At 42.1% G+C, this 12657-nt stretch overlaps 1 protein-coding gene across 1 annotated transcript in view; it reads left to right on the top strand.

Moving 5' to 3' along the window:
- EYS (eyes shut homolog) overlaps positions 1-12657 on the top strand; it is a 1652140-nt gene that overhangs the window by 1580717 nt on the left and 58766 nt on the right. The window contains 1 exon segment of the mRNA XM_032864581.1: positions 5171-5353. Coding sequence (XP_032720472.1) covers positions 5171-5353 — 183 coding nt within the window.

The raw sequence follows: 12657 nt of genomic DNA on the forward strand, positions 1-12657 counted from the left end.
CTTCCCACATCCCAGTAGCTCATCTTGGTCGTTTCTATGCAAAAATGTCAACAATTCTGGTGAGACAACTAAACACAGGGTATTTTTAAAAGAAAAAAGTACAGTTACATTTAAAAAATTCACAGACTATTTCTCTGTCCTGATGGGGAATAAGAAAATTTTGCCATAGTAAATGTTCTACTAGACAAAAGTTTATACCCTTTTTGTGGTAGTTTTGCTAAGCTGTATCCTGTGAGCATAATGTGATATGTTATGCAAAGATTCCATGTTGAACCTGCAACCAAGCACTATATTGTAGAAAAGATTATAACATTCTCCTATCATTGAAGGTTTGTAGAATTTTTAATGACCCTAGATGATGCTGAGATACATAAGGCTTTTTGACTGCCTGAAATGTTCCCAGACTTCTGTTAGTGATTTTGCTCCCTTCTTCCACACACTAAATAATTAATATTTAGTTCAACTCCCAGCATCCTCCTTCCTTCCTCATGGTTCCATTCTACTGCTGTAACTTTAAAAGTACTGAAGAAAAAAATGCAGACGTTCACATATTGAAACCATGAGGCAACTAGGGATTACAAAAGAAAAAAAGAATTCACTTAATAGCCCTAAAATATTCCCATTACAATCTGTTCAATCTACTGATTTGATGACGACTGACGCTTCTAGAAGTCTGATCTGGGAATTTGTGTAATAGAGTAATCAAATTAACCAAATGTTGCCTGGTTGAAGATCATAAAGGGCTTACTTTCAAGAACTGGAAAGAATCATTTGTAAGGCTGAAAATCCTCTTTCTGGAATCTGGGTCCCGGCACGCTCTCCTGCCTGATCCAGCAGGATGGAGGTCATGTAGGTGAGGACACAGGAGCCTCTTCATACTGGGATGGACATTCTTTGACCCCTTCTCCTGATTCCCATTCTTCCCCTTAGAAACCCTATCTTTTCACAGGCTCAGAATTACCAAAAGACAAAGCCTCTTGAAGTATATCACAACTAAGGATTTAGAGAAATCACTTACCCGCCCAGATACAGGTGGTTCTCTCTGCAGTATTGGTTAGTAGAATGTCAGCTGCTGTGTAATTTTGTTTCTTAGTAGCCACGTTTTTAAAAATAAAGAGACAGGTGAAATTTATTTTAATAAGATATTTTATTTGACTCAATATTTAATGCAAATAAAATATTATTAATAAGATATTTTACATTCTTGAGGCACCTGGGTGGTGCAGCCAGGTGTCAAACTCACGGTTTTGGTTTAGGTCATGATCTCAGGGTCAGTGAGGTCGAGCCCCACATCAGGCTCCAGCTCAGCACAGAATCTGCTTGAGACTCTCTCTCTCTTCCCCCCGTCCCCCCCCCCATGGCACATGCGTGTTCTTGCTGTCTCTCTCTCAAATTAATCTTCTTTTAAAAAAAGATATTTTACATTCTTTCCTCTGTACAAAGCCCTCTCAGTCAGCCTAGACACAAGTCAAGTACTCAAGAGCCACATGTGGTGAGTGTCTGCATTGTTCAACAGTGTAGCATTAGACTAAGAAATACAGAGTGTGACAGATCCTTTCCTGTGCACATGATTATCCTCAGTCTTCAGTAAACATTGTACTTCTTTTCAGTAGTATGAAATGGTCTCATAAACTTATTCTGATTGGATACTAGCACTGATGACACATTTCTGTCCACTGTTTATATAAGTATCACACCATTATCTTTTTTCATGACTGACCTATAAATTTCCTCACATTTACAATTCAATGTAAGCTTAGCTAACTATTGGATTTCTTGGTATCATCAAAGTCCTCATTTTCTTTTTTTTTTAAGTTTTTTTTTTTTAATTTATTTACTGGCAGCAATCACAAGTAGGCAGAGAGGCAGGCAGAGAGAGAGGAGGAAGCAGGCTCCCTACTGAGCAGAGAGCCCAATGCGGGGCTCAATCCCAGGACCCTGGGATCATGACCTGAGCCGAAGGCAGAGGCTTTAACCCACTGAGCCACCTAGGCACCCCAACATCCTCATTTTCATTCTTCATTAAAACCAAAGTTTGGTCCTCTAGCTCTTTCCAAATAATCCAGCCTTCACATTTCATCCCTAGAGTGATATTCTAAAAGGCAACGCTAACCTTGCCCAACACTCAAAGATTATAGAAAAAATGTCAAGGCCTTCATAATTCGACCCCTGTCTGACTACCTCATTACATTTCCTTGTACTTTTCCTTTTAATACTTCATTTTAAAGTTGGTATACCCCATGAGTTCCTTGAGTATGACATGCTGTTTGGGCCTCCTCACCTGAAAACATGCTATTCTTTCAACCTAAAATGATCTTTCCTTTTTATCTCCCAGGTGAGTTGCTGCTCATCAGCTTCCAACTCAACTTTCCATCCAGTTCATTTGGATAAGTTGGTTGACCACACACTTGTTCCTTGAGGGTTGGGATGGTGCTCTATTATCTTTGTCACCAGCATCCAGCACAGCGTCTGACAGTGAAATACGTACAAGGTGTATATGTCTTGATCTAACCCGAATGTAGTACTAAACTTTTAGGTAGACCCAGTTGTAAATTATTATAAGGAAGATATATTATTTAAAAAGTCATTCCAAAAAGAAAAAAAATCCTCTATTTTAGCATTAAATTTAGTTGAATTCTATTGTTTTAATGGCAACATCAAACACTGTCAGTTTTTTATTTTCTTTCAATTCCAGTACATTTCATTTCCTTCAACTATCCTATCTATGAGGCCACAGCTATTGAAATCCCTGATAGAAAGAGCCTCGCCTATTGTCTCTGGAACACAGACCATAAATCACTTCATTAGATAAAAAAATAAATAAATAAATAAATGTAAGACGTGGTATGTCTCAAAATCATGCTGAGATGCTGGTGAGTTTTCAGAAAAAGAATACTTATTCTAGGCCACACATCCCAAGGAATAAACTGATAAGATTTTAACAAAATCTTATTCTGCTGATTCCACACAGTTACCCTACTTCAACAGTTACACAAAACAAACAGAAATAAAAGCCTCTGAGAAGTAGAATCACTTTTCCCAGGATAGTACAATTATTTGCTGTATAAACAATTATAACCAGACATAACAAGCTCTTTTGTTTCAAGCATTAGGTACCAGAGTGAGGATATTTCTTAAGGCTTATAAAAATTCTAGTTTTACAACTTCCTAGGAGAGGCAACCTCTCTAGAGAAGAGGAGAACAATGAAGGGTAATCAAAACAAGCTCTTCTTCCCTCTGTCAAGCTATCTCAAACGAATAAGAATAGATCCAGGGAACATCCTTTAATCTGGGAATACCATCCCTAACAGACAGGGATAGGGATGAACATCCCCCTTCCTGTTTCCTGTGATCCTCTCCGGATGGGGGAAATAGAAGCCGGTTGGGACTATTTACAAACAGAACAGAGCAATCAAAGAGAAAAGTTGGAAACAAGATTAGAGGCAGGACAGAAAGCCCAGCTGGCTAACGGTACCCCTCAATTAAATTGTTTTGTCAACAACGGCTCTTGAACTTCGTTTTTTAACCATTTCCTGTTTCTACTAAATCTCCCTGCAGTTTCAATCCCATGAAACCCATGCTTTCATTTTTTTAACAAGCATTGTAACAGAGCAAAAATAAACTTTTTTTTAAAAGATTTTATTTATTGGGGCGCCTGGATGGCTCAGTGGGTTAAGCCTCTGCCTTCAGCTCAGGTCATGATCCCAGGGTCCTGGGATCGAGTCCCACATTGGGCTCTCTGCTCAGCGGGGAGCCTGCTTCCCTTCCTCTCTCTCTGCCTGCCTCTCTGCCTACTTGTGATCTCTGTCTGCCAAATAAATAAATAAAATCTTAAAAAAAAAAAGTCTTTGGTATTAAAAAAAAATTTTATTTATTTATTTGACAGAGAGAGAGAGAGACAGTGAAAGCAGGAACACAAGCAGGGGGAGTAGGAGAGGGAGAAGCAGGCTTCCTGCTCAGCAGGGAGCCCTGTGTGGGGCTCCATCCCAGGACCACAGGTCAGGAGCAGAAGGCAGATATCTAACTGAAGGAGCCACCCAGGCGCCCCTACACATGTTTTGTTTTGTTTTTTTAAACAAAGATTTCTGTAAGGACCTACTTAGCAAGAGGCTTTCATTAAAGTTAAACGGTCCCTGCTCCCCTTCCCCCAGGGGATTCACTTAAAAACAAGTCCCAGAAACCAGCTCCAGGTAACAAAGCCCAGATACAAGGGTGGGTCAGGCCAGGTGGAGACATCTGATCAGTGGGGGGGCGCATACTGTCTCCCTGGTTACCAAGGAGTATGGGCCCCGCCCTTTGGGTGCCTTTTGGCCATCAATCCCAACCAAGGTGATAGACTGGGTCAAATGTCTACGAGGTAAATTGTAACTCAATGGGTCGCCTAGCATCACTGTGGAGTTTCCTGTGTGTGTTACAATCTCGTTGGTCACCTGTGCGTGGCCAGGCCCGACCGCATGGCCTTTGCCCTTAAAAGCTAGACTGTGAAACAGAGAAGGGTCGCCCTCTCTTGTGAGAGGTGCGTCCCTGAGGATTCGGTTAGATTCTTGACGCTTGGCGCGAAATAAAGCTTTGCTCGACCTTCGCTTTATATCAGTTTCGCTCCTTTAATCCCGGACCCATTATTGGGGCATAACAATTTCTACCTAAAGAAACGTTCTGGTCATTGACAATATGATGGAAACTGATCTGTTGCCGGCCCGCGTCTTGGCCTTCCCACACCGACCTATGGCGTTGGCTTTTTCAAAATCGCAGGATTTGAAAAGCCCGATTTCAAGCTGCGAGATTCTCTGTAAGTCATGGCCAGTGTTCGGATGCCAAGTCACCCTTACAAAGCACCTGGGCAAATACTTGGACCACCAGTGATCTTTTTTATTTTGAAAACTACTCTTCAAAATATAGGGTTTTGCTTTTTCAGTCAGTTCTTTCTTACGTAGAAAGGGGGTGCGAGTGAAAGTTTTATATACGGGCTCTCGAAACACTGAACTTCCTTTGTTCTGGTTTTGAAACTCCCCATTGACTCACTCAGTTGCTCCATGCTGATGGGCACTTAAGTCGAATTAATGTGATAGTAAACAGACTCCCCGGCCAGACGCATCAGCAAAACATAGCCCTCCTTTTACAAGGACATGTTCAGGTTTATTTTAACTATTTGGTTTGGGTTTTTCCACAGCTGCTGATATTTCTTGGCCCAGGTTCAGGGGCACAGGCGCCTTTGGATACACGTCATTTCTGGCTTATTCACGGATCCCAGACATCGGCTTCAGTTATGAATTCCACTTGAAGTTTCAGCTGGCAAATAATCACTCAGCACTGCAAAATAACTTAATATTTTTCACTGGACAGAAGGGCCATGGTAAGATTAATTGACCCCTCTAGGATTGGCTTAGCTCCTTTAAGAATACTTTGGAAATTCTTCCTCTTATTAGCTGTGGATAAAGGAGACATTTGCCTGCAAACAGCCTCCTCCTGTTTTCTGCCTCGAGCATGGTCCTTATAGTCCAAGGTGTTTAGACATTCCCTGACCCTTTCCAAAGCCCTGGTCACACCAGGGCTGCTGCTTATCAGCAAGGGCAAGAATTCCAGCAGGCAAATGTGAGGACAGAGAAGGTGAACATATGTCACATGAGAGATGAGCTTATTGACTTGTCCTTTCCCCTGTTTCTTTCTGTTTCCATATATAAGGAGGGAAGGGAAATTCTCAGAAGGGACATCATTTCACCATGTGTTGTGAAATGGGAATGGTTGCCCTCAAAGGAAACTATTCCAGATGAAAGAAGTAAGTAATTAAGAAAGTGCCCGGCCTGTAATAAAGGCCTCCAATGCCCTAGAATTGGTGGGAAATGAACCTACAAGTTAAATTTGTCTAAGTAGAAACCAGTTGTGCTTGTGTGGAATCAAGGAAAAGCGCGTATATTTGATTCCTGAGTCAGCAGCTAAGTAGTTAAACAATTAATCACCTACTTTCTCTGAGTTCAGTATTCTCACCTGTGAAATCAACATGTTACACCAGAAAGGAACCTTTCTCTCAACCATCAAGGATTCTCTCGTGCTAGGGGAAATAACATGTTCTCTTCTTTTTGACTGGTTCAGTGCCTTCCTCTAATTATGAACACTGGCTTTTGAATTAACACGTGTCTGAAAGGAGCCCACAGCCCAAGTGAAGGGTGGTGTGTCAGCCTCTGACCACTTCTGGGAGGATGGGGGGAGGGGAGCACTTCATCACGTGAACTGTGATCATTCCACCTCCAAAGTCCATTGGAATCTCTGCCCCATCTCTCCTGCGGGAAACTGCATGACCTCCTCCAACCTGATCTCCCTCCTGACTTTGCTGCCTGCAGATCCTTCTCCGATTACAGCAAGTTACTTTTTTAAAAACCTTACTGAAAACCCACCTGTGCCTTTCCACTCTACTTGGAATGCGGTCCAGACCTCTTCACCGTGTCCTCTGGGGGCCTTCAGAATCAGGCCCCTGGCTCTGTCTCCAACCTCCCTCTGTCTCTGTGCTCCTCCCCTACACATCTTCCAGTGCCTTAACCACCAAGCACTTGCCTGTCGCACGCAGAGGCTTTGTGCGGCTTATTTCCTCTGCTGTGACAAGAGATGGCTGCCAGAGGGGTCGAGAGCAGGCTGTGGGGCCCACACATGTAGACTTGGATCCAGTCTCCACCACCTACAGATTGTGTGTTAAGTTACTTAATGTCTCTGTGCCTCAGTTTCCTCCCTTGTCAGATGGTTTAATAACGGTACATGCTCTAATGGAGTTGTGAGGATTAATGTAGTCAAGACAGGAAAAGCACTTGAAACTGAGAACGGGGCTCAGTAATATGGCGGCTTAGATTTTCTCAGGTAGGCCGTCCCCAGCCACCTTCACAAAAGTAGATGCTATCACACTGCACCCATTCTCTGCCCCAGCTTCTTATTTATTTTCTTTAAAGCCTACCCCTCAATTTATTTTTTAGATAGTTTATCTTTGTCTGTCTCCACTGCTAGAATGGGAGCTTTATGTGGACAGAGACCAAGCCAGTGGTCTTTGACTTTATACACCTACACAGAGCACACTTGCCTGACCCACAGTCAGCACTGAATAATGAATACGAGAACCACCCTAAAAACAGATAATTGTATGATATGTAAGACAGCAACACAGCTGCACAAGGTTTTAAAAAGTAGCCATTCTTAGGGCTTTCCAGTCCAGATGCCATCTTCTCCATCAGGATTTCCCAGTGGCCACCCTCCTCCCACCCCTTCCAGCAGTCTCCCCTGCCTCTGAGCCTTGAGAACCTGCCAGGCACATAGAGCACAGACCCTTGATTACAAACTGGGGTTTGCTAAACTTCTCTCCTTCATAAAGACGGTGTCCCAGGTATCACTACATTGCCAAGAAGCCTCTCGGATGGTTTTAATAAATACCTATTGAGTGACTGCCAGAAGTCAGGGAGGAAGAAAGGGAGAGAAGACAGAATTTTTACCCCTGCATCATATGTTTATCGATTATACCCTTTTAATTAGCACCCCCTCCCCACACACACTAAAAAAAAAACAAAAACAAAAACAAAAACAAAAAAACCCTGGCTAATGAAAAATTCAAATAAGCATTGAAGACCTTGGCTCTGTCTTGTTTTAAAACAAATCTTCTAAATTCTGAAAGATTGAGAAGAACCCAAGGAAAGGATAAACACTTGGCCCACGAAAATGCTGCCACTGAGTAACTCTTCATTATTCTTCTATGAAGAGTCCTTCAAAATTCTCAAAAACAAACACGTGAAAAGCGAAGCTTTAGCCACAGCATTTGTAAATTGTGGAATCTTTCTTGTGACATTTTTTGGTCTTCTGTAGTCATCTGCTTTATAGGCGCTGAAAGCGCATGCTGCACTGCATTTTTAGGTATACACGATGGCTAAATAAAGGCTAGATAACAGTAGATGAGTTGTGGAGCTCTGTTGTCCAGAGCGAAAATGAAAAATCTGAAGTGTGCAGTTCCACATTCGACCACGTGAGGGAGCAAGAACACCAGTTTGAAAATGCAAGTAGCGCCAAAGAGCTTTTTAAGGCCGTGTTCTCTAAGAAGGACCTCTTCATGCCTGTGTCAGAATCACATGAGGGTGCTTGTTAAGATACTAATAACCAAACCCTCTTAAATCAAAAATCAGAATTTTATCAAGCACATTATGTGCTTTTTGTGTAATTAATATCTGGGAGCAACTACTCAAACCCTCCAGGGACCTGCTAAATTAGACCATATCTGGAGATGGACTGAGATCCGTAATCATTGTCCATAATGTCATATGTTGATATGACTTGTCAATTTACGTCACACAAAACTACTCATTAAAGAAATACACATTCCTTTAAAACATAATGATTCTGATTAATATCAACCATACAATTTCCAGTTGTCAGATCTATATAAGAAACTACGATCTAAGTCAGTGTTATCTCCACGCTTAGGTGTTTTTCTTAATCATTTGGTAACCTCAATCTCTGACCTGCTTATTGGTTGTTACCACTAAAATCACCATTTTCTATGCTGCCTTTATCTTTCTTTCTCAGGCTAAAAGATGCACAAAGCCGCGGAGTTTGTATAAATGAAATGTAAGCCAACCTCTAATTTCTGACACGTCCACATAAAAAGGCAAGGGACCTTCACTGCCCAACACTGATGACATTCCTCCCTGATTCCCCAAAGCTGGGCACTGATTTTGCCAGATTTCTTTCTCATTGAACGCTCTAGACAAAACACCCTTTCAAACATTTCAGCTTGAAAGTGTCTCACGTGACTTGCGATGGTAACCTGACTAATCCTATGCCCGTGTTTCTGCAGTCATTCTTGGCATTTCCTTTATTAGCTCTTCTTCATTCCATAGCTCCCACTCCCTTATAGTGTATGTCTTATAGTTTGACTTTTCTGGAAACCGTCACTACGTCCCACGGTGATCCACAAGTGATTTCATTATCTTCCCCTCCTGTCTCCCTTCTGCCGGCGACTGCCATTAATAAACATTCTGCTTCAGCTAGAAGCCCAGGAGTCATCTAGATTTCTTCCTTTTATTCATTTTGACAGATATGTGCTGAGGCCTTGATGAGGCATTCTTCTAGGTACTAAAGATACACTTATGAATAAGACAGACACAGTCTTTGCCTTGTCTTCATTTTGTCACCCACGTTCCACCCAGCACCAAAGTCTGTCCATTTTACCTCCCAAATCCTTTTTGTATTTTCTCCTTCTTTATTCTTTCTTCTCCTCATCATGCCCAGTCTATCACAGACTACTGCAGTCATGCCCCTCCTCCCCTCTCCTCCCCACTTTGCTACAGGGGATCATTCTAAACATTCAGATCCAGACTTATCTTGCTTAATCAGGATGCTTCATCACAACGTATGTAGCAAGATCCTTTGTATACTATGTACAGATGTTTGCCAGTCCCTGCCTATCACACAACCTCATTTTCCTTCACTCTACCCTATAGCTGGCTGCACTGGACACACGGACCTTCTGTGATGTGTCACTGTGTCCTCACTTCTGTGCTTGTGCTGGGCTGTTCCACCTTCCTGAGCCACCCACACGTCACTTGTCTGCCTCCAAAACACTTCTATCCTTTAAGCCTCAGCTCAAAAGATCATTCTTCTTTGAAGTCTTTAACCCTTCCAGGAAAATTTAAGAATTAATCTCACTGCAGTTTGCTGGAAACCAATATCCTATCTTCTTTTAACTGCTGGGATCTCTTCGGGGGTTCTTTTTTATAACAAGAGTGGCTGTCACATATAGACAGTCATTACACGTTTTTGGAAGAATGAAGGCAAAAATCCCCAGTCCCTGTTACCCTAAAACTAACAATCAATTCAGGGAGTCTGAATTGGTAGCAAAATTTTGTTACCTTAGCCCTACATCAGAGCTAAGAAGCCGTGTCTGGTGCACACAGCCTCCATCACCTGTCTAATGCGTGCCGGGAGCATAGACATCGCTGAATGAAAAGAGGCATGTAACTGACACAGAAGATGGAATTCAGAAAGCAGAATGCTCATCCTAGGAGGAGGATCAGGGAGGATCCATGTGCATGTTTCTCATTCTGTGCCTTCCATTTCCACCAGTCCTCTATAGTTAGTGCGAGAGCAGCCCCGCCAGCATCCCCGTTCCCATCCTCTCCCAGCCTGGGCCCCAGCGAGTCCCCAGCCTGATGTCTGTGTAAGCAGCCAGTTTACTTGCCCCCATTCACTCTCCCTTCAAAGCTTCCTCTCACCTGGAATGCCTGACCCAGTTCTCTTTACCTTTTCCAGTTCTACCCAACATCCTCTGATGAATTCGGGGCTCCTTATAGCTATCGACACAAAGCCTATGTACAACTTCTAGTTTATATCCCATAATAATTATATACTGCTTTGTTATTCACAATCACAACTATCAAGTCATATGAAGGTACCATATTCATAAATCAAAAACACTAGAATACTGGCAATTTCATAATCTGAATCTTGCCCCTTGGCAAGATTCATCTTAAATTCCTTTTAGACCATCCATTCATTTCATATCTTTTGTATCCCCAACTGCATCATTCACAGGATTGGTACTGTGTGAGAAATCAATAATTACATACTTATTGATTCTTTCACTAACTGAAAGGCTCTCTGAAGACATAGACTATCCCGGTTAGCTTGTAATACTGGATATCAATTTCGATGTGGATGGCAGTGAAGAAGGTAGGACCTAAATAAAGGGGGGGAGGGGGCACATGTGTCTCTGTTCACATCATTGAAATATAAGTTAAAATCTCAACATTAGCCCATATTATAAAGGCATAATACAGTGATAGAATCAGAGAAAAATCTGTAACTTCCTGCTTACTTGATCTATGTACTAAGTGCTTTGTGCACTTAGCTCTCTGTCAGTCCCTAGCGTGTAGGTCTCATCTGCTGTGGTAATTAACTATGAAAGGTTACCTCATATTTCATGCCAAATAACTCCTTATTTACTTCAAGCCCTCGGTTATTAACTGTAACAGAAATAAGACCATGTAAATAGAGCCTGGTGTTTTTCTGGGGGAAAAAAATGAAATGAATGTCATCTCTAGTACAGAAAAAGAAAAATGAAGGGGGGCGTGTCACAAAATCCAATCAGCTCAGCCTGTTCTTTATGGAGCCTGGCTTCAGATCAGGCAGAAGGAAGATGCCTGATGAAGGAGAGAGCAGCTTGTAGCCAAATCCGTAATATAACACATCTCCCAATTTCACAGTACTGCATTTTGTAACGTAACTGACGGTGTTCGCTCGTACCCAATATTTTCTCCAATGAAGAATGTTCATTATTTTCTTCCATAATCACATTAGAGTGACTAGAAATTGTGAGAATTTCTTCCTGAAAAACGCAGAACTATCAAATCTTAGTCTTTGTGAAATTAAATAACCTGGACTGTAGTGTCAAAGTGGTCTAAGTTATTAAATAATTCGAACTCTTAAGATTGTCCCAAAAAAGTTAAACTAAGTCATTTAACTGACGAGAAATACATGAGAATTGTCACATTTCACCAGTGCTTAAATGGAGTTGAAGTGACAAAAATGTATAGATCCTTGCAAATCCACCTCCCTTTTTACATTTTTTTTTTATTTTTTAAGATTTTATTTATTTATTTAGAAAGAGAGCGTACATGCCAGCAAGGGAAGGAGCAGAGGGAGAGAACCCTCAAGCCGACTCTGCCTGAGCGCAGAGCCCAACACAGGGCTTGATCCCACCAGCCCGAGATCGTGACCTGAGCTGAAATCAGGAGTCTGACACTTAACCGACTGAACCACCCAGGCACCCTCTTTTTTTTTTTCTTTTCTTTTTAGCAAGGAAGGGAAAGTTCATTTATGTATAGTTCAATGGGCATAATCTTGATCTCATAGAAGAACATCCAGAGGACAAAAAAAAAAAAAAAAAAAGAGGAGGCGCCAAGTGCAAATCCATTACCTACAAGCCCACACTCTCACTCTTTGTTCTCCGCCTCCAGCGAGCACCTGATGGAAATTCAAGTGGCCCCACCCACTGGTGCCTATATCCCTTATTGTCATGATCTCATCTCTGATAGCACACAGCAAGAGAGATCCAGATCTCCCTACTTTTTGTAGTCTCAGTGCTTTCTGTTCAAAACATAGAAAAATACGAGCCATATGTAGCCTCGGGAAAGGTGGTTTATGACATTCTCATGTGCTCTGAGCACAGCATTGTGTTTGTTGTCACTGTCATCTTCCCTCACTGCGTCTTCACCAGCACAGCTGGAAGCCAGGACATCACCTTGCCTTGACCACAAACAGTAGCCAGTTTACCTTGCTCGCATTTTAATCACTTTTTCTCCCGAAGTGGAAATTACTCAGTCTCCATTGTACACCATGGCTACCAAAGAAACATCGTGGACATGGCTGTGTATGGTTCTGACGCTTTCGAAGTTCTAGAATATCCTTAGTTTAATGGTCGTATCTAACTGAACAGGAAGCTGGAAGTTCGCCGCTATGATGAGAAGCTGTACAGTACGGGGCACCTGTACTCTCGGTTTCCGCTCAGGTCACGATCTCAGGGTCATGAGATCAAGCCCTGTGTGGGGCTCCACGCTCAGCAGAGAGTCTGCTTCTCCCTCTCCTTTTGCCTCTCTGCCCACTTTCTCTTTCTAAAATAAATAAATAAATAAG

This window comes from Lontra canadensis, unplaced genomic scaffold (genome assembly GCF_010015895.1).
Source record: "Lontra canadensis isolate GAN:19392208 unplaced genomic scaffold, GSC_riverotter_1.0 scaffold27, whole genome shotgun sequence".
Lineage (NCBI taxonomy): Eukaryota > Metazoa > Chordata > Mammalia > Carnivora > Mustelidae > Lontra > Lontra canadensis.